The 23,244-nt window shown below is 52.7% G+C and overlaps 2 protein-coding genes across 4 annotated transcripts; both read right to left on the bottom strand.

The window, feature by feature from the left end:
• Nucleotides 1–1,111: 1,111 nt before the first annotated feature.
• Nucleotides 1,112–21,192, bottom strand: LOC120922502 (gap junction beta-1 protein-like). 3 transcript variants are annotated; one of them, XM_040334691.1, is made up of 2 exons: nt 21,086–21,192; nt 1,112–2,141 (listed from the first exon to the last, which is right to left on the bottom strand). In XM_040334691.1, the coding sequence occupies exon 2, from the start codon at nt 2,129–2,131 to the stop codon at nt 1,340–1,342; it is 792 nt and encodes a 263-aa protein (XP_040190625.1). In that variant the 5' UTR covers nt 2,132–2,141; nt 21,086–21,192; the 3' UTR covers nt 1,112–1,339. The 3 variants fall into 3 exon arrangements, with proteins under 3 accessions (XP_040190625.1, XP_040190628.1, XP_040190627.1); XM_040334694.1 differs by lacking the exon at nt 21,086–21,192 and adding an exon at nt 19,860–20,090; XM_040334693.1 differs by lacking the exon at nt 21,086–21,192 and adding an exon at nt 9,934–10,079.
• A 95-nt stretch (nt 21,193–21,287) lies between these two features.
• On the bottom strand, nt 21,288–22,133 carry LOC120922503 (50 kDa spicule matrix protein-like). The gene has a single exon (XM_040334695.1). It carries the CDS (start codon nt 22,131–22,133, stop codon nt 21,288–21,290), a length of 846 nt encoding a protein of 281 aa, XP_040190629.1.
• Between the last annotated feature and the right edge of the window lie 1,111 nt (nt 22,134–23,244).

The following is a 23,244-nucleotide window of genomic DNA, read 5'->3' on the forward strand; positions in this document are numbered from 1 at the left end:
ATATATATATATACACATACACACACATTTTTTAAAATATATTCAATAAAAAAAACAAAAAGATAAATACATTTATTTTTTATTATTAGTTTTTCTTTTCCAAAAATAAAAAATATGAAATATATATATATATATATATAACAGATATATAGAAAATAATTTTAGATATATATTTCATATTTTTTATTTTGGAAAAGAAAAAAAAATAATAATAATAAAAAATATATATATTAAGTATTTATGTGTTTTTAATAAAAATGTTAGGGTAGAGAGCAGGTGATTGAACACACAAAGGCGTAATGTTGAAGGCGAACACATAACACACACACATATATATATTTGGCATGTCTGATTAAAGGATTTATATTTCTGTCCATCCAGTCCTGAGATTTACACAGCTGTGCCACACAGCCAGGTGTTCCTCTCCCCCACCGCCACCTGCTGACTGTGCAGTGAAAGAGCAGAAGACTGCTAAGACCCTCCCTCTGCTCACTCTGCTCTCTCCTCCTATCAGTGTTTCCTTTTCTGAACATGTTCAGCAAACCTGATTGGCTCCCAGTCCTCCTCTCCCTCTGCCAGTCCTCCTCTCCCTCTGCCAGTCTGAGCTCTGCCTCTGCCAGTCCTCCTCTCCCTCTGCCAGTCTGAGCTCTGCCTCAGAAGGGTGATACCGGGACCCGGGTTCAGGTACTCGCACGCCCATTGAATGATTTTCCGTGGCCACCTACCTGCATGAATTGGTGCTTCCGTTATCCGCCCCTGGGCACAAGTGACACACGCCCGCACTTCTCACCCGCTTTAGCTCCGGAGATGCATCTGCATCAGAGTCGGCTGTTTAGTAACGGAAATTTGTTAGGCGGCGAGGCCCCTGCGGGGGGCGAGGCCTAAGGCGACCGCCTAATTAGAGAGCCGCCTCTGCTATCGGGATTTCAGTTTTTTTTGTGTGGAGAAAACGCAGCTCACATCCAGACACAAACGGTTTTAAGGAATTTAATTTTTTTAATTTTTCAAATCACATCGATATTAAAACATTATAAGAGTAAAAATCCACCCGAAATCCCTGCAGAAAAAAAATGGCGTCCATCCCCTCCCCCCCCCCTCCCCCCTCTCCCCTCCCCCCCCCCGTGTTACCCCAAAAATACTGCATGAAGCACCTGTGAATGGTGGACCGCCGGCAACTGGCGAGCACAACATAGAGCGGCGGAGGCGGAACCCTCGCCACCATCGCCCCGCCTCCTCTTGTGCAAATATTGCCGTGAAATGAGTCATGTGCTTTGTCCCTACGAAGGGCCCCCCATGGAGCCCCCCCCAAACCTCGGGGTCCATCCCACGTGCCGGCCCTCTAGGACGTGGAGCAATGCTCTCCTTTCTCTTGGCCCGCCTGGCCCTTTTTGATACTGTCTACGGTGAGCAGCGTGTTCATCTCGTTCTGCCGGCTCTCGTGGCCCCGGTAGGAATCTTCGTGTCGGATCCGCCTCCTGGCGCAAGCCTTCCCGACCAGGAAGAAAAGCTCGGAGACGTTGAGGAGGATGCAGATCCCCGAGGTGACCAGCATGAAGATGGTGAAGATGGTCTTCTCGGTGGGGCGAGACACGAAGCAGTCCACGGTGTTGGGGCAGGGGTATTCTCCGCACTTGACCAGGCGTATCATGGCGTAGCCGGGGTAGATGTGGTAGAAGAGGTACATGAAGGCCACTTCGAAGACGATCCTGAAGATCACGCTCATGGTGTAGGTCCACCACAGGGTGCCGGAGATGCGGATCTTGTGCTTTTTCACGTCCGCCAGCTCCTTGGGGTCGTCGTGGCCGGTGAGTTTCAAGAGTTTCTTCTCCTGGTGCTGGAGGTGAGCCACGTGCATGGCCACCAGGAGGGCCGGCGTGGACACGATGATCAGCTGGAGGGCCCACAGGCGGATGTGGGAGATGGGGAAGAAGTGGTCGTAGCAGACGCTGTTACATCCGGGCTGTTGGGTGTTGCAGGTGAAGGAGGACTTCTCGTCCCCCCAAACGCTCTCCGCGGCCACCACCAGCACCATGATACGGAAGATGAAGACCACCGAGAGCCAAATGCGCCCGATGCCCGTGGAATGGCGGTTCACACCGCTCAGGATCCCGTACAATCCGGCCCAATTCATCCTGGATCAGCTGTGAGGGGAAGAAACAGAGGAGTCAGTCAACTGCCACCATATATATATATATAATACCCCCCGAGACCCCCAGAGAGCCCAACCCCCCACCACTAAGGGTAGAACAGAATTAGATATCAAGTCAAGACCCGCTGTATGATAGTGAATGGCAGACTCAGCCTGGACCTCCCACCAGACCACGTCCCCTACGCGTTTCACTCTGCCCACTGGAGCTTACTCATGGGGGGTGGATAAAGAAACTATGCCAGACCACGCCCCTAACGCGTTTCACTCTGCCCACCAGCGCTTACTCATGGGTGGGGGGATAAAGAAACAATGCAAGGCCACGCCCCCAAAGAGTTTCACTCTGCCCACTGGAGCTTACTCATGGGGGGTGGATAAAGAAACTAACACCAGACCACGCCCCAACGCGTTTCACTCTGCCCACTGGAGCTTACTCATGGGGTGTGGATAAAGAAACAATGCCAGGCCACGCCCCCAAAGAGTTTCACTCTGCCTACTGGAGCTTACTCATGGAGAAGGATAAAGAAACTAACGCCAGACCACGCCCAACGATTTTTCCTCTGCCCACTGGAGCTTACTTATGGGGGTGGATAAAGAAACTATGCCAGGCCACGCCCCCAAAAGCATTTCACTCTGCCCACTGGAGCTTACTCATGGGGGGGGGGGGGGATAAAGAATCTATGCTAGGCCACGCCCCCAAAAGCGTTTCACTCTGCCCACTGAAGCTTACTCATGGAGATGGATAAAGAAACGCCAGACCACGCCCAACGCATTTCCCTCTGCCCACCGGAGCTTAGTTATGGGGATGGATAAAGAAACTAACGCCAGACCACGCCCAACGCATTTCCCTCTGCCCACCGGAGCTTACTTATGGGGATGGATAAAGAAATGATGCCAGGCCACGCCCCCAAAGTGTTTCCCTCTGCCCACCAGAGCTTACTCATGGAGATGGATAAAGAAACTAACGCCAGAACATGCCCCCAACACGTGCTGGCCAGAATTTCCCTCTGCCTACTGGAGCTTACTCATGGGTAGTGGATAAAGAAACTATGCCAGGCCACACCCCCAACGTGTTTCCCTCTGCCCACTGGGAGCTTACTCATGGGGAATGGATAAAGAAACTAACACCAGAGGAGGTGTGCGCACATACAGCACCTCAAAGTAGATGTACCCCCAATCATAGAAGCTTTAATATGTCACCGTCATTTCAAAAGTCAGATTCAGTATTTATAAATCTGAAAATTACAATAAAATAATCCCCGGTGATCCCACCATGAAAGTCACTTCCTGTTACAGGGTGACAACACTGTGCCTCTATCTCCCAATTATGCTCCTGTGTTTGTCACCCTGTCACATGGACTTTCAACAGAGACTCAAATGGAGGTCACTTCCTGTTACAGGGTGACAGCACATGAGGGAGCACATGGGGGAGCGAGGGATAGGGTGACCACATTTCCAAACTGCCATTTAGGGACTCCCCCCTCCTTCACAAAAATTTGCCAATTTTAAAGGCTTTTATGCAAGTAATTGGCCATAATAGGTATGGGGGTCCGGGTACTGCCAATGCAACATTTTTTTTACAATTTTTCAGGATTCTATTAAGTGCAACAATAAAAATGAACATATCCTCTAAATATAGTGGCTGGGGGGTCCCCTTAGTCTGCCTATAAAGTGGTGCATGTGTACCACGTATAGAACCTGCTGCAGCAAAAATTACATTTCTAAAGAGTCAAATCACATTTAAATTGACTCACGGTTGCTATTGGAAAGAAAAAGCACATAAAAAACATAGTGCCCCCTACCCCTAGCCCATACCAGACCCCTCACCCATACCAGACCCCTCACCCAAAAGCACCTTGTCCCCATCCTACCCTGGCTGGTGGTCGTGGTGGCATGCAGGCAGGGGGATTATCAGAATCTGGAAGCCCCCAAAGGACCCAAAGGTTCTGGAATGGACTAGGGGAGGGGGACCCCACGCCGTTTTTTTTCTATTGGCAGCTTTTTTTTATTCAGCTGTCAGCGGGGAAGCCCATTGACAGCTGATGACTCATCAGTTGTTAAGGATGCCGGATACCCAGCCCCCGCTCCTTAACAATCAGCGTTTACTGCGCACTGGTTGGGCGCAGTGCATTGCAGGGCATTTGGCGGGTTGAACACCCTGGGCTGGGAAACAGACAGTTTTCATTGTGGGCTCATCGGGTGGCTGTGTCAGCTTCATTCCGGGACACTGTATTGTCCTGGAATGAAGGTGCCCGGGACCCGGGACAGAACTGCAAAATGCGGGACTGTCCCGGGCAATCCGGGACATGTGGTCACCCTAGCGAGGGAGCACATGGGGGACCGAGGGAGCACATGGGGGAGCGAGGGAGCACATGGGGGAGCGAGGGAGCACATGGGGCAGCAAGGGAGCACATGGGGGACCGAGGGAGCACATGGGGGAGCGAGGGAGCACATGGGGGAGCGAGGGAGCACATGGGGCAGCAAGGGAGCACATGGGGGACCGAGGAAGCACATGGGGGAGCGAGGGAGCACATGGGGGAGCGAGGGAGCACATGGGGGAGCGAGAGAGCACATGGGGGAGCGAGGGAGCACATGGGGGACCGAGGAAGCACATGGGGGAGCGAGGGAGCACATGGGGGAGCGAGAGAGCACATGGGGGAGCGAGGGAGCACATGGGGGAGCGAGGGAGCACATGGGGGACCGAGGGAGCACATGGGGGAGCGAGGGAGCACATGGGGGACAGAGGGAGCACATGGGGGACCCGAGGGAGCACATGGGGAGCAAGGGAGCACATGGGGGACCCGAGGGAAAACATGGGGGAGCGAGGGAGCACATGGGGGGAGCGAGGAAGCACATGGGGGAGCGAGGGAGCACATGGGGGAGCGAGGGAGCACATGAGGGAGCGAGGGAGCACATGAGGGACTGAGGGAGCACATGGGGGAGCGATGGAGCACATGGGGGGAGCGAGGGAGCACATGGGGGAGCGAGGGAGCACATGGGGGACCGAGGAAGCACATGGGGGAGCGAGGGAGCACATGGGGGAGCGAGGGAGCACATGGGGGAGCGAGAGAGCACATGGGGGAGCGAGGGAGCACATGGGGGACCGAGGAAGCACATGGGGGAGCGAGGGAGCACATGGGGGAGCGAGAGAGCACATGGGGGAGCGAGGGAGCACATGGGGGAGCGATGGAGCACATGGGGGGAGCGAGGGAGCACATGGGGGAGCGAGGGAGCACATGGGGGACCCGAGGGAGCACATGGGGAGCGAGGGAGCACATGGGGGACCCGAGGGAAAACATGGGGGAGCGAGGGAGCACATGGGGGGAGCGAGGAAGCACATGGGGGAGCGAGGGAGCACATGGGGGAGCGAGGGAGCACATGAGGGAGCGAGGGAGCACATGAGGGACTGAGGGAGCACATGGGGGAGCGAGGGAGCACATGGGGGGAGCGAGGGAGCACATGGGGGAGCGAGGGAGCACATGGGGGACCCGAGGGAGCACATGGGGAGCGAGGGAGCACATGGGGGGACCCGAGGGAAAACATGGGGGAGCGAGGGAGCACATGGGGGGAGCGAGGAAGCACATGGGGGAGCGAGGGAGCACATGGGGGAGCGAGGGAGCACATGAGGGAGCGAGGGAGCACATGAGGGACTGAGGGAGCACATGGGGGAGCGAGGGAGCACATGGGGGGAGCGAGGGAGCACATGGGGGAGCGAGGGAGCACATGGGGGAGCGAGGGAGCACATGGGGGACCCGAGGGAGCACATGGGGGAGCGAGGGAGCACATGGGGGGAGCGAGGGAGCACATGGGGGGAGCGAGGGAGCACATGAGGGAAGGGGGAGCGAGGGAGCACATGGGGGGAAGAGGGAGCACATGGGGGAGCGAGGGAGCACATGGGGGACCCGAGGGAGCACATGGGGGAGCGAGGGAGCACATGGGGGGAGCGAGGGAGCACATGGGGGGAGCGAGGGAGCACATGGGGGACAGAGGGAGCACATGGGGGACAGAGGGAGCACATGGGGGAGCGAGGGAGCACATGGGGGACATATATTGGTACGATTCCATGTATTTTCCTCCTGTGGCAGCTGAATTTCAACAAGAGGGAGAGGAGGAGAAGCCAACTTTCAGCTGCTGCAGGAGGAAAACACAGATCAGTTCCACTAAATTGCACCCCCGCCGCCTCTCCCATCCAGGTTACGAGGGTCGGCAAGGAAGGATTGCGGTTTACCTGTCACCTGCTCGACCATTGATGGGTTGCCACCCCCAGGATTAGGGTGTGCCCAGGCACATCTGGCACACCCCTTGCGCACACCTATGCATGGAGGTTACTTCCTGTTATAGGGTGACAACGATCCGACCCTTTAAGATTTTTGCTCTATAGATCATTTCCTAATTTCAATATAAATCAGGGGGGGGGGGGGGTCAGTAGCCACATGTCTCTATATCCTATATACTGATTGTATGTATCCAGGGCCGCCATCAGGGGGGTACAGGCAGTACTCCTGTAAGGGGCCCGGAGGTCCCCAGGGGCCCGGATGGCAACATCCTTTTTTTTTTTTGTAAGGGGCCTTTTTTTATATTATTAAACAGCCCAGAGGTTCCCAGGCCCCCGGATAGCAACCCCCCTTTTTTTTTTTATTTATTTTATGTCATTTAAAAAAAAAAAAAATTGTAAGGGGCCCGATGGCAACCCCCCCTTTTTTATTTTTTATTTTTTTTATAAAAAGAAAATCATTTATTTTCTATATATATTATTATTATTAAAGGGCCCATAGGTCCCCAGGCCCCCCTGGATGGCAACCCCCCCTTTTTTTTTATTTATTTTATAACATTTAAAATATATATATATATTTCTGTGAGGATGACAACCCCCCCTTTTTTTCTTTATAAAAATAAAATATTTTTTTCTATATATATATATAAAACAAATATTTTTATTAAAGGGCCCATAGGTCCCCAGGCCCCCCGGATGGCAACCCCCCTTTTTAAAAAAATTTTTTTTATAACATTTAAAAAAATAAATGTTTTATATATATATATTTTTTTATTATTAAAAGGCCCGGAGGTCCCCAGGGCCCCGGGTGGCACCCCCCCCCCCCCTCTAAATAACCCATGTCATATTTTTTTATTGGCTTTAACTATAATTTTGAAGCAATTTGTAATATAAAATTGTATTTTAAGAAAAAAGAGAAAAAAAAAAAGACCAAAAAAAGATACAAAATCAACAAAAAGGTAAATAAAACATTTAAAGTGACAGTACACATATAATAAATATCAAACACACACAAAAAAATACAAAAATCACGATAAATACACCGAACCCCCCCCCCCCCCCCCCTCCCCCGTCCATACAGAACACAATAGAGATCTCTATATAGAGATCACAGAGATTCCATTAGCAGAAAAAAATTAATTTCACCCCCAAATCCCTCCAATTGTATTCTCTGATCTCTGGGGATCCTCACGGGATCTCACCCCCATATACTATAGCGCAGCATTGTGATCCACTGACATCATCACAACGTTACATGATTAGTCCCGGTGATAATTTGATGAATAAATTGATATAAAATACGTTTCGGTCTCTTACCTCCCGCCTCCCCCGAGGTAAGAGAGCGCGACGTCTTTGAACCTCGGAGTATGTAGGCAAAGGACACGCCCCCTGCCACACCCACCGTTACGCAGACCGCAAAAGATTAATAAGCAAAAAAATGACCGGTTAGTCCACATGTGATGTGCCCCCCCCCCCCCCCGCTTTTCTGTCCAGTCACAATGATAGTCACTGAGAGGAGGGAGGCTTCCTGCAATATGACACTATCAGAGCACAGAGGGACAACTGGGGGGGGCAGAGGGACAACCAAGAAAAAAATTAGGGACAACTGAGGAGGACAACCTGGAAGGAAAGAGGGAAAACTGAGATGGACGGAGGGACAACTGAGGACTGAGGCACAACCGAGGAGGATAGAGGGACAACCTAGAAGAAAAGAGGGACAACTGAAGTGGACAGAGGGACAACTAAGGAGAAAAAAGAGGCAACCAAGGAGGACAGAGGGACAACCAAGGAGGACACAGGGACAACCAAGGAGGACACAGGGACAACCAAGGAGGACACAGGGACAACCAAGGAGGACACAGGGACAACCAAGGAGGACACAGGGACAACCAAGGAGGACACAGGGACAACCAAGGAGGACACAGGGACAACCAAGGAGGACACAGAGACAACCAAGGAGGACACAGAGACAACCAAGGAGGACACAGGGACAACCAAGGAGGACACAGAGACAACCAAGGAGGACACAGAGACAACCAAGGAGGACACAGGGACAACCAAGGAGGACACAGGGACAACCAAGGAGGACGCAGAGACAACCAAGGAGGACACAGGGACAACCAAGGAGGACGCAGGGACAACCAAGGAGGACGCAGAGACAACCAAGGAGGACGCAGGGACAACCAAGGAGGACGCAGGGACAACCAAGGAGGACACAGAGACAACCAAGGAGGACACAGGGACAACCAAGGAGGACACAGGGACAACCAAGGAGGACACAGAGACAACCAAGGAGGACACAGGGACAACCAAGGAGGACACAGAGACAACCAAGGAGGACACAGGGACAACCAAGGAGGACACAGGGACAACCAAGGAGGACACAGGGACAACCAAGGAGGACACAGAGACAACCAAGGAGGACACAGGGACAACCAAGGAGGACACAGGGACAACCAAGGAGGACACAGAGACAACCAAGGAGGACACAGGGACAACCAAGGAGGACACAGGGACAACCAAGGAGGACACAGAGACAACCAAGTAGGACACAGAGACAACCAAGGAGGACACAGAGACAACCAAGGAGGACACAGAGACAACCAAGGAGGACACAGAGACAACCAAGGAGGACACAGGGACAACCAAGGAGGACACAGGGACAACCAAGGAGGACACAGAGACAACCAAGGAGGACACAGAGACAACCACGGAGGACACAGAGACAACCAAGGAGGACACAGGGACAACCAAGGAGGACACAGAGACAACCAAGGAGGACACAGAGACAACCAAGGAGGACACAGAGACAACCAAGGAGGACACAGAGACAACCAAGGAGGACACAGGGACAACCAAGGAGGACACAGAGACAACCAAGGAGGACACATGGGCAACCAAGGAGGACACAGAGACAACCAAGGAGGACACAGAGACAACTGAGGAGAGCAGAGGAACAACTAAGGAGGATAGGGGGACAACTGAGGGCAGAGGGGCAGTTGAGGAGGACAAATGGACAACTTAGAAGTAAAGAGGGACAACTGAGGAAAGAGGAACATCTTAGGAGGAAAGAGAGGCAATTGAGGAGGACAGAGGGACAACTGAGGAGGATAAGGGGATATATGAGGACAGAGGGACAATTGAGGAGGATAAGGGGATATATGAGGACAGAGGGACAACTGAGGAGGACAGAGAGACAACTGAGGAGGACAGAGGGACAACCTAGAATGAAAGAGGGACAACTTAGGAGAAAAGAGGGACAGAGTGGTTTAGTCATAAAAGAGGGACAGAGGGATTTGGTCCTAATAAGGGACAGTCCCTCCTAATCAGCAATCAGACAATATCCAGCGAGTAGAAGGAAGACCTGTAATGTCTCCATTCACTCCGATACATTGTTTCCATTTTGATCATTTCAGAACATAAATCTGATTGTTCTAGAAGGGATCAGGTGGACTAATGTCCCTCTGATGACGGTTGGTCCCTCTGATGACGGTTGGCTCATCTGGTGACGTACCTCCCTGGCGTAGTGATGGCGGCTGCCTCGTCTCGTCCAGTCCCACAACTTTTGGCCATTCTAAGGAATATTTGATGTGCAGCCTCCTCGTCCCCCAAACACATTCCACAGAGGAGGAGTAGAAGTCACCATCATTGTGAAAAGTCCCCGCTCTGTCCCTGCTCTGTCCCCTCTCTGTCCCCTCTCTGTCCCTGCTCTGTCCCTCCCCGCTCTGTCCCCTCTCTGTCCCTGCTCTGTCCCTCCCCGCTCTGTCCCCTCTCTGTCCCGGCTCTGTCCCCTCTCTGTCCCGGCTCTGTCCCCTCTCTGTCCCGGCTCTGTCCTAGCTCTGTCCCGGCTCTGTCCCGGCTCTGTCCCCTCTCTGTCCCGGCTCTGTCCCCTCTCTGTCCCGGCTCTGTCCTAGCTCTGTCCCGGCTCTGTCCCCTCTCTGTCCCTGCTCTGTCCTAGCTCTGTCCCGGCTCTGTCCCGGCTCTGTCCCCTCTCTGTCCCCTCTCTGTCCCGGCTCTGTCCCCTCTCTGTCCCCTCTCTGTCCTAGCTCTGTCCCGGCTCTGTCCTAGCTCTGTCCCGGCTCTGTCACCTCTCTGTCCCGGCTCTGTCCCCTCTCTGTCCCGGCTCTGTCCCGGCTCTGTCCCCTCTCTGTCCCGGCTCTGTCCCGGCTCTGTCCCCGCTCTATCCCGGCTCTGTCCCCTCTCTGTCCCCTCTCTGTCCCGGCTCTGTCCCCTCTCTGTCCCCTCTCTGTCCCCTCTCTGTCCCCGCTCTGTCACCTCTCTGTCACCTCTCTGTCACCTCTCTGTCCCCTCTCTGTCCCCGCTCTGTCCCCTCTCTGTCCCCTCTCTGTCCCCGCTCTGTCCCCGCTCTGTCCCGGCTCTGTCCTCTCTCTGTCCCCTCTCTGTCCCCGCTCTGTCCCCTCTCTGTCCCCGCTCTGTCCCCTCTCTGTCCTCTCTCTGTCCCCTCTCTGTCCCCTCTCTGTCCCCGCTCTGTCCCCTCTCTGTCCTCTCTCTGTCCCCTCTCTGTCCCCTCTCTGTCCCGGCTCTGTCCCGGCTCTGTCCCCTCTCTGTCCCGGCTCTGTCCCCTCTCTGTCCCCTCTCTGTCCCCTCTCTGTCCCGGCTCTGTCCCCGCTTGGTCACCTCTCTGTCCCCTCTCTGTCCCCTCTCTGTCCCCGCTCTGTCCCCTCTCTGTCCTCTCTCTGTCCCCTCTCTGTCCCGGCTCTGTCCCCGCTTGGTCACCTCTCTGTCCCCTCTCTGTCCCGGCTCTGTCCCCGCTCTGTCCCCTCTCTGTCCTCTCTCTGTCCCCTCTCTGTCCCCTCTCTGTCCCCGCTCTGTCCCCTCTCTGTCCCCTCTCTGTCCCCTCTCTGTCCCCTCTATGTCCCCTCTCTGTCCTCTCTCTGTCCCCGCTCTGTCCCCTCTCTGTCCCCTCTCTGTCCTCTCCGGAATCTGCCTGTCATCTCAGCACATTGTTGGTTTAAGTCTTTTTACTTGATACATAAAAGTCTATTTATCGACCTTCCCCTCCCCTCCCCTCCATTCCACAGCCACAAGGAATGAAGATTCTCAGGTTTGGTGTGACGACCTGTGGAAAATGTCACCCACATACAGCGTCACCTCCTGAATGGACAACGGCCGACCCAACCAGACAGGCAGGATGACGGAGTCAATGTAATCCGCTCACTAGATCTGAAACGAAATGTGTGAAGATAACAAGGACTAAACACTAAGTCCCCATTCACATCTAGGCGTTTTGTCGCCTGTAGTGCGACGCCGCTGCCGCCAGAGGGATGAAAAGACATTGCCCTCTATGGAGATGGTTCACATCTCCACGCCTGACGCCTGCCGCCTGAAAAAAAGTCCCGGACCTTTTTTTCAGGCGGCTTTCGGGAACCATCTCCATAGAGGGGTACATCTAGGCGGACAATCGCGGCGTTTTGTCGCCGCAAATAGCGGTAAAAATAGCGGCGTTTTGTACCGCGATTTGCGGCTACAAAACGCCGGTATTGTCCGCCTAGATGTGCCCCAAGATGACCCCCTCTATGGAGATGATTCCCATCTCCTAGCCGAACGCTCGAAGACGCCTGAAAAAAAGGTCCGGGACTTTTTTTCACGCGACAGGCGTCCGGCGTTCGGCGTGGAGATGTGAACCATCTCCATAGAGGGACATCTGTTTTCAGCCCTCTGGCGGCAGCGGCGTAGCGCTACAGGCGTAAAAACGCCTAGGTGTGAATGCGGGCTTAGGCGGACAATCGTGGCGTTTTGTCGCCGCAAATAGCGGTACAAAACGCAGCTATTTGCCGCCGCAAATCGCGGGACAAAACGCAGCTAATTTGTCTGCCTAGATGTGAATGGAGCCTTATAGGTAGATTCAGTAAGATTGCCGCAACTTTGCGGCGGTGTAGCTTAAGGAATTTAAGCTACGCCGCCGCAAGTTAGCGAGTAATGATTCACAATGCCTGCTAAGTTACGGCGGCGTAGCCTAAAGCGGCGGACGTAAGGGCGCCTAAATCAAATGTGTTTGAGGGGGGGGGGGGGGTGTTTTATGATAATGAGGCTTGACCTCACGTTTTTTTACATTTTTTTTTGGAATTGCGCATGCGCCGGGCGCCTACATTTCCCAGCGTGCATTGCGGTTAAGTACGCCGCACAGGCCTATTGGTTTCGACGTGGACGTAAACGACGTAAATCCCGATTCACGGACGACTTACGCAAACGACGTAAAAAAGAGAAGGATTTCTATGGAGAGGAGAAGTTCCTTCATATATGGAGGCAGAGAGAAGGATTTCTATGGAAAGGAGAAGTTCCTTCATATATGGAGGCAGAGAGAAGGATTTCTATGGAAGGGAGAAGTTCCTTCATATATGGAGGCAGAGAGAAGGATTTCTATGGAGAGGAGAAGTTCCTTCATATATGGAGGCAGAGAGAAGGATTTCTATGGAGAGGAGAAGTTCCTTCATATATGGAGGCAGAGAGAAGGATTTCTATGGAAGGGAGAAGTTCCTTCATATATGGAGGCAGAGAGAAGGATTTCTATGGAAAGGAGAAGTTCCTTCATATATGGAGGCAGAGAGAAGGATTTCTATGGAAGGGAGAAGTTCCTTCATATATGGAGGCAGAGAGAAGGATTTCTATGGAGAGGAGAAGTTCCTTCATATATGGAGGCAGAGAGAAGGATTTCTATGGAAGGGAGAAGTTCCTTCATATATGGAGGCAGAGAGAAGGATTTCTATGGAAAGGAGAAGTTCCTTCATATATGGAGGCAGAGAGAAGGATTTCTATGGAAGGAGAAGTTCCTTCATATATGGAGGCAGAGAGAAGGATTTCTATGGAGAGGAGAAGTTCCTTCATATATGGAGGCAGAGAGAAGGATTTCTATGGAGAGGAGAAGTTCCTTCATATATGGAGGCAGAGAGAAGGATTTCTATGGAGAGGAGAAGTTCCTTCATATATGGAGGCAGAGAGAAGGATTTCTATGGAAGGGAGAAGTTCCTTCATATATGGAGGCAGAGAGAAGGATTTCTATGGAGAGGAGAAGTTCCTTCATATATGGAGGCAGAGAGAAGGATTTCTATGGAGAGGAGAAGTTCCTTCATATATGGAGGCAGAGAGAAGGATTTCTATGGAGAGGAGAAGTTCCTTCATATATGGAGGCAGAGAGAAGGATTTCTATGGAGAGGAGAAGTTCCTTCATATATGGAGGCAGAGAGAAGGATTTCTATGGAGAGGAGAAGTTCCTTCATATATGGAGGCAGAGAGAAGGATTTCTATGGAAGGGAGAAGTTCCTTCATATATGGAGGCAGAGAGAAGGATTTCTATGGAAGGGAGAAGTTCCTTCATATATGGAGGCAGAGAGAAGGATTTCTATGGAAGGGAGAAGTTCCTTCATATATGGAGGCAGAGAGAAGGATTTCTATGGAGAGGAGAAGTTCAGAGAAATGTGGACAGAATGGGAACACCTGGAAGGAAAAAGGGAAAACTGAGATGGACGGAGGGACAACCGAGGAGGAGGATAGAGGGACAACTGAGGAGGAAAAAGACAACCAAGGAGGACACAGGGACAACCAAGGAGGACACAGGGACAACCAAGGAGGACACAGAGACAACCAAGGAGGACACAGAGACAACCAAGGAGGACACAGGGACAACCAAGGAGGACACAGAGACAACCAAGGAGGACACAGAGACAACCAAGGAGGACACAGAGACAACCAAGGAGGACACAGGGACAACCAAGGAGGACACAGGGACAACCAAGGAGGACACAGACAACCAAGGAGGACACAGAGACAACCAAGGAGGACACAGAGACAACCAAGGAGGACACAGGGACAACCAAGGAGGACACAGGGGCAACCAAGGAGGACACAGGGGCAACCAAGGAGGACACAGGGGCAACCAAGGAGGACACAGAGACAACCAAGGAGGACACAGGGGCAACCAAGGAGGACACAGAGACAACCAAGGAGGACACAGAGACAACCAAGGAGGACACAGGGGCAACCAAGGAGGACACAGAGACAAACAAGGAGGACACAGGGGCAACCAAGGAGGACACAGGGGCAACCAAGGAGGACACAGGGGCAACCAAGGAGGACACAGAGACAACCAAGGAGGACACAGGGGCAACCAAGGAGGACACAGAGACAACCAAGGAGGACACAGAGACAACCAAGGAGGACACAGGGGCAACCAAGGAGGACACAGGGGAAACCAAGGAGGACACAGAGACAACCAAGGAGGACGCAGGGACAACCAAGGAGGACACAGGGGCAACCAAGGAGGACACAGAGACAACCAAGGAGGACACAGGGGCAACCAAGGAGGACACAGAGACAACCAAGGAGGACACAGGGGCAACCAAGGAGGACACAGAGACAACCAAGGAGGACACAGAGACAACCAAGGAGGACACAGGGGCAACCAAGGAGGACACAGAGACAAACAAGGAGGACACAGGGGCAACCAAGGAGGACACAGGGGCAACCAAGGAGGACACAGGGGCAACCAAGGAGGACACAGAGACAACCAAGGAGGACACAGGGGCAACCAAGGAGGACACAGAGACAACCAAGGAGGACACAGAGACAACCAAGGAGGACACAGGGGCAACCAAGGAGGACACAGGGGCAACCAAGGAGGACACAGAGACAACCAAGGAGGACGCAGGGACAACCAAGGAGGACACAGGGGCAACCAAGGAGGACACAGAGACAACCAAGGAGGACACAGAGACAACCAAGGAGGACACAGAGACAACCAAGGAGGACACAGGGGCAACCAAGGAGGACACAGAGACAACCAAGGAGGACACAGAGACAACCAAGGAGGACACAGGGGCAACCAAGGAGGACACAGGGGCAACCAAGGAGGACACAGAGACAACCAAGGAGGACACAGAGACAACCAAGGAGGACACAGGGGCAACCAAGGAGGACACAGGGGCAACCAAGGAGGACACAGAGACAACCAAGGAGGACACAGGGGCAACCAAGGAGGACACAGAGACAACCAAGGAGGACACAGAGACAACCAAGGAGGACACAGGGGCAACCAAGGAGGACACAGAGACAACCAAGGAGGACACAGAGACAACCAAGGAGGACGCAGGGACAACCAAGGAGGACACAGGGGCAACCAAGGAGGACACAGAGACAACCAAGGAGGACACAGAGACAACCAAGGAGGACACAGGGACAACCAAGGAGGACACAGGGGCAACCAAGGAGGACACAGAGACAACCAAGGAGGACACAGAGACAACCAAGGAGGACACAGGGGCAACCAAGGAGGACACAGGGACAACCAAGGAGGACACAGAGACAACCAAGGAGGACACAGAGACAACCAAGGAGAACACAGAGACAACCAAGGAGGACACAGAGACAACCAAGGAGGACACAGGGGCAACCAAGGAGGACACAGGGGCAACCAAGGAGGACACAGAGACAACCAAGGAGGACACAGAGACAACCAAGGAGGACACAGGGGCAACCAAGGAGGACACATGGACAACCAAGGAGGACACAGGGACAACCAAGGAGGACACAGGGACAACCAAGGAGGACACAGGGGCAACTGGGCGGGGGGCAGAGGAACAACAATGGAGGACAACTTAGAAGGAAAGAGAGGCAACTGAGGAGGACAGAGAGACAACTAAGGAGGACAGAGGGACAGAGTGGTTTAGTCATAAAAGAGGGACAGAGGGATTTGGTCCTAATAAGGGACAGTCCCTCCTAATCAGCAATCAGACAATATCCAGCAGAGAGAAGGATTTCTATGGAAGGGAGAAGTTCCTTCATATATGGAGGCAGAGAGAAGGATTTCTATGGAGAGGAGAAGTTCAGAGAAATGGGAACTACCAGAGATAGAATAATATAAGGAGCTGCAGAAATTCTAGGTACATGCTCATGGGGGGAGAGAGGGTGAGAATGCTCGTGTGGCTCCGCCCCTAACCCCCACCTGTATAGGTATAAGAGGAGGGGGGGCATTGAGGGGGGGGGGTCACTTTTTTTTTTTTTTTTTTTAAACAGAAGAGGGAAGAGGGGAAGGGAGATAAGGGGGGGGGGGTTATAAATGGGTATTATGGCTTTTAGAAGCCTCAGATATAAATGTTTTTTTTTTTTTTTTTTAGGGAGGTGTGTGGGGGGGGGGGGTAATAAGAGTGATAAGTTATAAAGGGCAAAATGGATTTTTAGAAGCCTCTTATATAAGGAGTTTTTTTTTTATTTTATTAATTTTTTATTTATTTTTTAACAAAGGGAAAAAAGAAAAAGGAAAGGAAAAAATATTTTTGCTTATTTTTTTCTATAGGGGGGGGGGGGTGGGAGAGAGTCACGGGGAATAAGTGGGGGTGAGGGGGGCACATTCCTTTGTCTTTTTGGGGGGGGAGGGGGTGTATAGGATATAGATAATGATGTTTACATTATTAGAATGTTTTTGATATGTGATACATTGTTAAATGGAATTGTTGTTGAAAAATTAATAATAAAAATAATTAATAATAATAAAAAAAACAACAACCCTGCCATGGGGGGAGGGGGGGAACTTCCTGTTATGGTGACAACACCCCGTCCTTGTCTCCTAATTCTTCTCCTATGTTGTCACATGATGGAGACTACAAGTGACCATCTCAGCACACATGACACAGATCCTCTGGTGTCACCGTCAGGAAACCCCCCCCTGAGAAATCGCATCACTGGAGGGTATGGAGACAGGAAGTGGCTGCAAAGAGGCTGCAGGAGATCAGCAGCACTGAGATGGAAGGTGAAGAAAAAAGATTTAAGCCAAGGATTTTACTAACCATGGCAATTGGTGTGCAAAGTCACCCAGCTACACAGGGCCGTCTTAATGGCATCATGGGCCCCCGGGCAAAGTAATGCTCTGGGGCCCCTACAATGATGACATCAAGTAGGTAGGAGGCAGACTGCCCCCCCTGTGTATCTATCACTCTCAGTGCCATCATGGGGGCAGCGCAGGGCTCAAGGACCAGCTGCTTTGGGGAAAGTGCAGGGGCCCCCCCATGCAGCTGGGGCCCCTGGGCTGTGCCCATGTGTGCCCTCTTATTGAGACAGCCCTGCAGCTATGGATGTACCTACTTTAGGTAAAATCTGATATTTCAAACAATTTGAACAGCAAAAAATTAACGCCAGACTAGAGATAGTAAAGTCAGCACCCCCCCCCCCATTATTTACACCAACCCCCAGAGATGGTAGAACCAGAACCAGCCTCCTAGGACCCCCCCCCCAACATTAACACCAACCCCCAGAGATGGTAGAACCAGAACCAGCCTCCTAGGACCCCCCCCCCCATCATTTACACCAACCCCCAGAGATGGTAGAACCAGAACCAGCCTCCTAGGACCCCCCCCCCCCATCATTTACACCAACCCCCAGAGATGGTAGAACCAGAACCAGCCTCCTAAGACCCCCCCCCCCCCAACATTAACACCAACCCCCAGAGATGGTAAAACCAGAACCAGCCTCCTAAGACCCCCCCCCCCCCCCAACATTAACACCAACCCCCAGAGATGGTAGAACCAGAACCAGCCTCCTAGGACCCCCCCCCCCCCCCCAACATTAACACCAACCCCCAGAGATGGTAGAACCAGAACCAGCCTCCTAGGAACCCCCCCCCCCCCAACATTAACACCAACCCCCAGAGATGGTAGAACCAGAACCAGCCTCCTAGGACCCCCCCCCCCCAACATTAACACCAACCCCCAGAGATGGTAGAACCAGAACCAGCCTCCTAGGACCCCCCCCCCCCCCCAACATTAACACCAACCCCCAAGATGGTAGAACCAGAACCAGCCTCCTAGGAACCCCCCCCCCCCCCAACATTAACACCAACCCCCAGAGATGGTAGAACCAGAACCAGCCTCCTAGGACCCCCCCCCCCCCCCAACATTAACACCAACCCCCAGAGATGGTAGAACCAGAACCAGCCTCCTAGGACCCCCCCCCCCAACATTAACACCAACCCCTAAGACCCCCCCCCCCCAACATTAACACCAACCCCCAGAGATGGTAGAACCAGAACCAGCCTCCTAGGACCCCCCCCCCAACATTAACACCAACCCCCAGAGATGGTAGAACCAGAACCAGCCTCCTAGGACCCCCCCCCAACATTAACACCAACCCCCAGAGATGGTAGAACCAGAACCAGCCTCCTAGGACCCCCCCCCCCCAACCCCCAGAGATGGTAGAACCAGAACCAGCCTCCTAGGACCCCCCCCCCCCCAACATTAACACCAACCCCCAGAGATGGTAGAACCAGAACCAGCCTCCTAGGACCCCCCCCCCCCAACATTAACACCAACCCCTAAGACCCCCCCCCCCCCATCATTAATACACTTCTGTATCTGCCCCAATACCTGGGAATGTTAGAGGTCCATGCATGTGACTACAGGAACAGAACCCCGTGTATGGTGGGGGGTGGGGACACAAATCCTGAGAGGGGGACACTGTTCATGAATCCTCCGAAATGTTGAAGCCCCAATACCTGGGAAGAAGGTGTTGGGGATTTAGAGGTCCACATATGTGACATAACCCCCATGTATGGCGGGGGTGGGGGAACAGACCCCGAGAAGGGGGACACCGTCTATCAATCTCATACTCAGGATCTGTTGATGCCCCAATACCTCAAACGTCGATTTTTGGGGACTTTACAGGTATGTATGGCAGGGATGGGATTTTGGGGACATGGAGGAGGTAGGAATGGTGGGGGATGGGGTTACAGACCCCGAAGAGGGGGGGGGGGTAAGGTTCAAGAAACCCATGCTCAGGATTTGTTGATGCCCCAATATCTCAAAAGTCGATTTTGGGGACTTTAGAGGTAAGTATGGCAGGGATGGGGGTTCACACCCAGAGAGGGGGACTATGTGTATGAATCCCATGCTCAAGATTTGCCCCAATACCTGGGAGGATGTTGGGGACTTTAGAGGTCAAGTATGGTGGGGATTGGGGGTACAGCCCCCGGGAGGGGGACAAAGTTCATGAAAAACAAGCTGAAGATTTGCCCCAATACCTGGGAGGATGTTGGGGACCTTAGAGGTCAAGTATGGTGGGGATGGGGGTACAGCTCCCGGGAGGGGGACAAAGTTCATGAAACACAAGCTCAAGATTTGCCCCAATACCTAGGGGGATGTTGGGGACTTTAGAGGTCAAGTATGGTGGGGATTGGGGGTACAGCCCCCGGGAGGGGGACAAAGTTCATGAAAAACAAGCTGAAGATTTGCCCCAATACCTGGGAGGATGTTGGGGACTTTAGAGGGAAGAATGGTGGGGGGGGTACAGACCCCGGGAGGAGGACACTTAAAAAAAAAACCATGCTCAAGATTTGCCCCAATACCTGGGAGGATGTTGGGGACTTTAGAGGTAAATGTGGCGGGGATGGGGGTGCAGACCCTAACCCATGCTCATGATCTGCGGGAGCCCCAATACCTGGTCCTGATGGCTCCTCTGGTCTCCTCCTCGGTAGGTATCTCAGAAGCTTCCTCAGATGAGGTCTCCTCTCCTTGAGATTTCCTGGACAATCTCTCTGTCTGTCACATTCCTCGTCCTGGACAATGTGTGTCTCTCACCTACAGACAGTCATTCTTTTACTCAGGCACACTTGTAGCTCTGTGTCTGTAGCTGCCCCTTCCTGGTGGTCACATTTCCCCCGCTCTCTCTCTCTCTCTCTCTCTCTCCCTCTCTCTTTCCCTCTCTCTTTCTCCCTCTGTCTCTCTCTCTCCTCCTCTCTCTCTTTCTCTGTCTCTTTCTCTCTCTGTCTCTCTCTCTCCTCCTCTCTGTCTCTCTCTGTCTCTCTCTGTCTCTCTCTGTCACTCTCTCTCTCTCTCTGTCTCTCTCTGTCTCTCTTTCGCTCTCTCTCTCTGTCCCCCTCTCTCTCTCTCTCTGTCTCTCTCTCTCTGTCTCTCTCTCTCTCTTTCGCTCTCTCTCTGTCCCTCTCTCTCTATCTTTCTCTCTGTGTGTCTCACTCTCTCTCTCTCTCTCTCAGTGTCTCTCTCTCTCTGTCTCGCTCTCTCTCTGTCCCTCTCTGTCTCTCTCTCTGTCTCTCTCTCTCTGTCTCTCTCTGTGTCTCTCTCTCTCTCTCTCTGTCACACTGTCTTTTTGCTCGGACTCTACACAATGCCTTCTTTCTCGTTCTCGGTAATATGTACCATTCACTCGGCTGAGACTTCCGCCCACCGGACAGTCACAATGCGCCTTTTTCCCTGATGGGACATATTCTAATGAGCTTCCTCCATCCGTCCTTCTGTTGGCTGGTCAGTCCCCCCTTTTTTCCTTCCATGGGACGGGTGGGGGGGGACAGTGACTTGGCTTTAGCTCCCGGAGCGGATGTTGGGCGAAGGAGTTGGCATGGGTGCCAAGGGCCCGTGACACTGGTTGGCGTAACAAATTCATCCGAAAACATTCTATACAAATCACATGCCGTGCAGCTTTGGCAACCATCCCCCCCCTAGAAAATCCAGTTGGCAACCACCCTCCCCCCTAGAAAATCCAGTTGGCAACCATCCCCCCCCCTAGAAAATCCAGTTGGCAACCACCCCCCCCTAGAAAATCCAGTTGGCAACCATCCCCCCCCCCCTAGAAAATCCAGTTGGCAACCACCCCCCCCCCCCCCCCTAGAAAATCCAGAGAAATGTGTGGCGCTCCATCGGTCTTACCTGGAAGGTCCGGGGCTCAGGAAGGCTCCTGGAGAATGAAGGCAACTCTGCAAAGTTTGCTTCCTCTGTTCCTGACTCTGCATTTATCTCGGGACCTTTATACCTTGGCTGATAATTAATCCAATCAGAGAGGGCCATCAGGTTATCTGATCTCTGTGTACTCTGTGACAAAAACAGAGAGGCGTGGCTTGTGTGTCACCTATCAATACGAGACAAACACACCTCCAACCCATGGCTGACTTCCACCACCAACCATCACATCTCTAACATTCTCCATGGCTGACTTCCACCAACCAACCATCACACCTCCAACCCATGGCTGACTTCCACCACCAACCATCACATCTCTAACATTCTCCATGGCTGACTTCCACCAACCAACCATCACACCTCCAACCCATGGCTGACTTCCACCACCAACCATCACACCTCCAACCCATGACTGACTTCCACCAACCATCACACCTCCAACCCATGGCTGACTTCCACCAACCATCACACCTCCAACCCATGGCTGACTTCCACCAACCATCACACCTCCAACCCATGGCTGACTTCCACCAACCATCACACCTCCAACCCATGGCTGACTTCCACCACCAACCATCACACCTCCAACCCATGGCTGACTTCCACCAACTATCACATCTCCAACCCATGACTGACTTCCACCAACCATCACACCTCCAACCCATGACTGACTTCCACCAACCATCACACCTCCAACCCATGACTGACTTCCACCAACCATCACACCTCCAACCCATGACTGACTTCCACCAACTATCACATCTCCAACCCATGACTGACTTCCACCAACCATCACACCTCCAACCCATGACTGACTTCCACCACCAACCATCACACCTCCAACCCATGACTGACTTCCACCACCAACCATCACACCTCCAACCCATGGCTGACTTCCACCAACCATCACACCTCCAACCCATGACTGACTTCCACCAACCATCCCACCTCCAACCCATGACTGACTTCCACCAACTATCACATCTCCAACCCATGACTGACTTCCACCACCAACCATCACACCTCCAACCTATGGCTGACTTCCACCAACCATCACACCTCCAACCCATGGCTGACTTCCACCAACCATCACACCTCCAACCCATGGCTGACTTCCACCAACCATTACACCTCCAACCCATGGCTGACTTCCACCACCAACCATCACACCTCCAACCCATGGCTGACTTCCACCAACTATCACACCTCCAACCCATGGCTGACTTCCACCAACCATCACACCTCCAACCCATGACTGACTTCCACCAACCATCACACCTCCAACCCATGGCTGACTTCCACCACCAACTGTCACACCTCCAACCCATAGCTGACTTCCACCAACCATCACACCTCCAACCCATGGCTGACTTCCACCAACCATCACACCTCCAACCCATGGCTGACTTCCCCCACCAACCATCACACCTCCAACCCATGGCTGACATTAGAGATGTGATGGTTGGTGGAAGTCAGTCATGGAGAACATTGGAGATGTGATGGTTGGTATAAGTCAGTCATGGAGAATGCTGGAGATGTGATGGTTGGTGGAAGTCAGCCAATTTTGGGGGGAGCGCAAACAAACTGAAAATAAAACCATCAACATCAAAAACATCAAAGCAGCCACTGTGCCCATCAAACGCTGCCACTGTGCCCATCAATTGCCACCAGTGTTCCCCATTAATTGCCGCCAGTGTTCCCCATCAATTGCTGCCAGTGTTCCCCATCAATTGCCACCAGTGTTCCCCATCAATTGCAGCCAGTGTTCCCCATCAATTGCCGCCAGTGTTCCCCATCAATTGCCACCAGTGTTCCCCATCAATTGCCGCCAGTGTTCCCCATCAATTGCCACCAGTGTTCCTCATCAATTGCTGCCAGTGTTCCCCATCAATTGCCACCAGTGTGCCCCATCAATTGCCACCAGTGTGCCCCATTAATTGCCGCCAGTGTTCCCCATCAATTGCCTCCAGTGTTCCCCATTAATTGCTGCCAGTGTTCCCCATCAATTGCCTCCAGTGTTCCCATCAATTGCCTCCAGTGTTCCCCATCAATTGCTGACAGTGTTCCCCATCAATTGCCTCCAGTGTTCCCCATCAATTGCTGCCAGTGTTCCCCATCAATTGCTGTCA

Source organism: Rana temporaria, unplaced genomic scaffold (genome assembly GCF_905171775.1).
Source record: "Rana temporaria unplaced genomic scaffold, aRanTem1.1, whole genome shotgun sequence".
NCBI lineage: Eukaryota > Metazoa > Chordata > Amphibia > Anura > Ranidae > Rana > Rana temporaria.

Bases quoted from the DNA above. Each gene is read 5' to 3' on its own strand.
- LOC120922503 (XM_040334695.1), bottom strand. From the start codon at position 22,133: ATGGTTGGTGGTGGAAGTCAGTCATGGGTTGGAGATGTGATAGTTGGT.
- LOC120922502 (XM_040334691.1), bottom strand. From the start codon at position 2,131: ATGAATTGGGCCGGATTGTACGGGATCCTGAGCGGTGTGAACCGCCAT.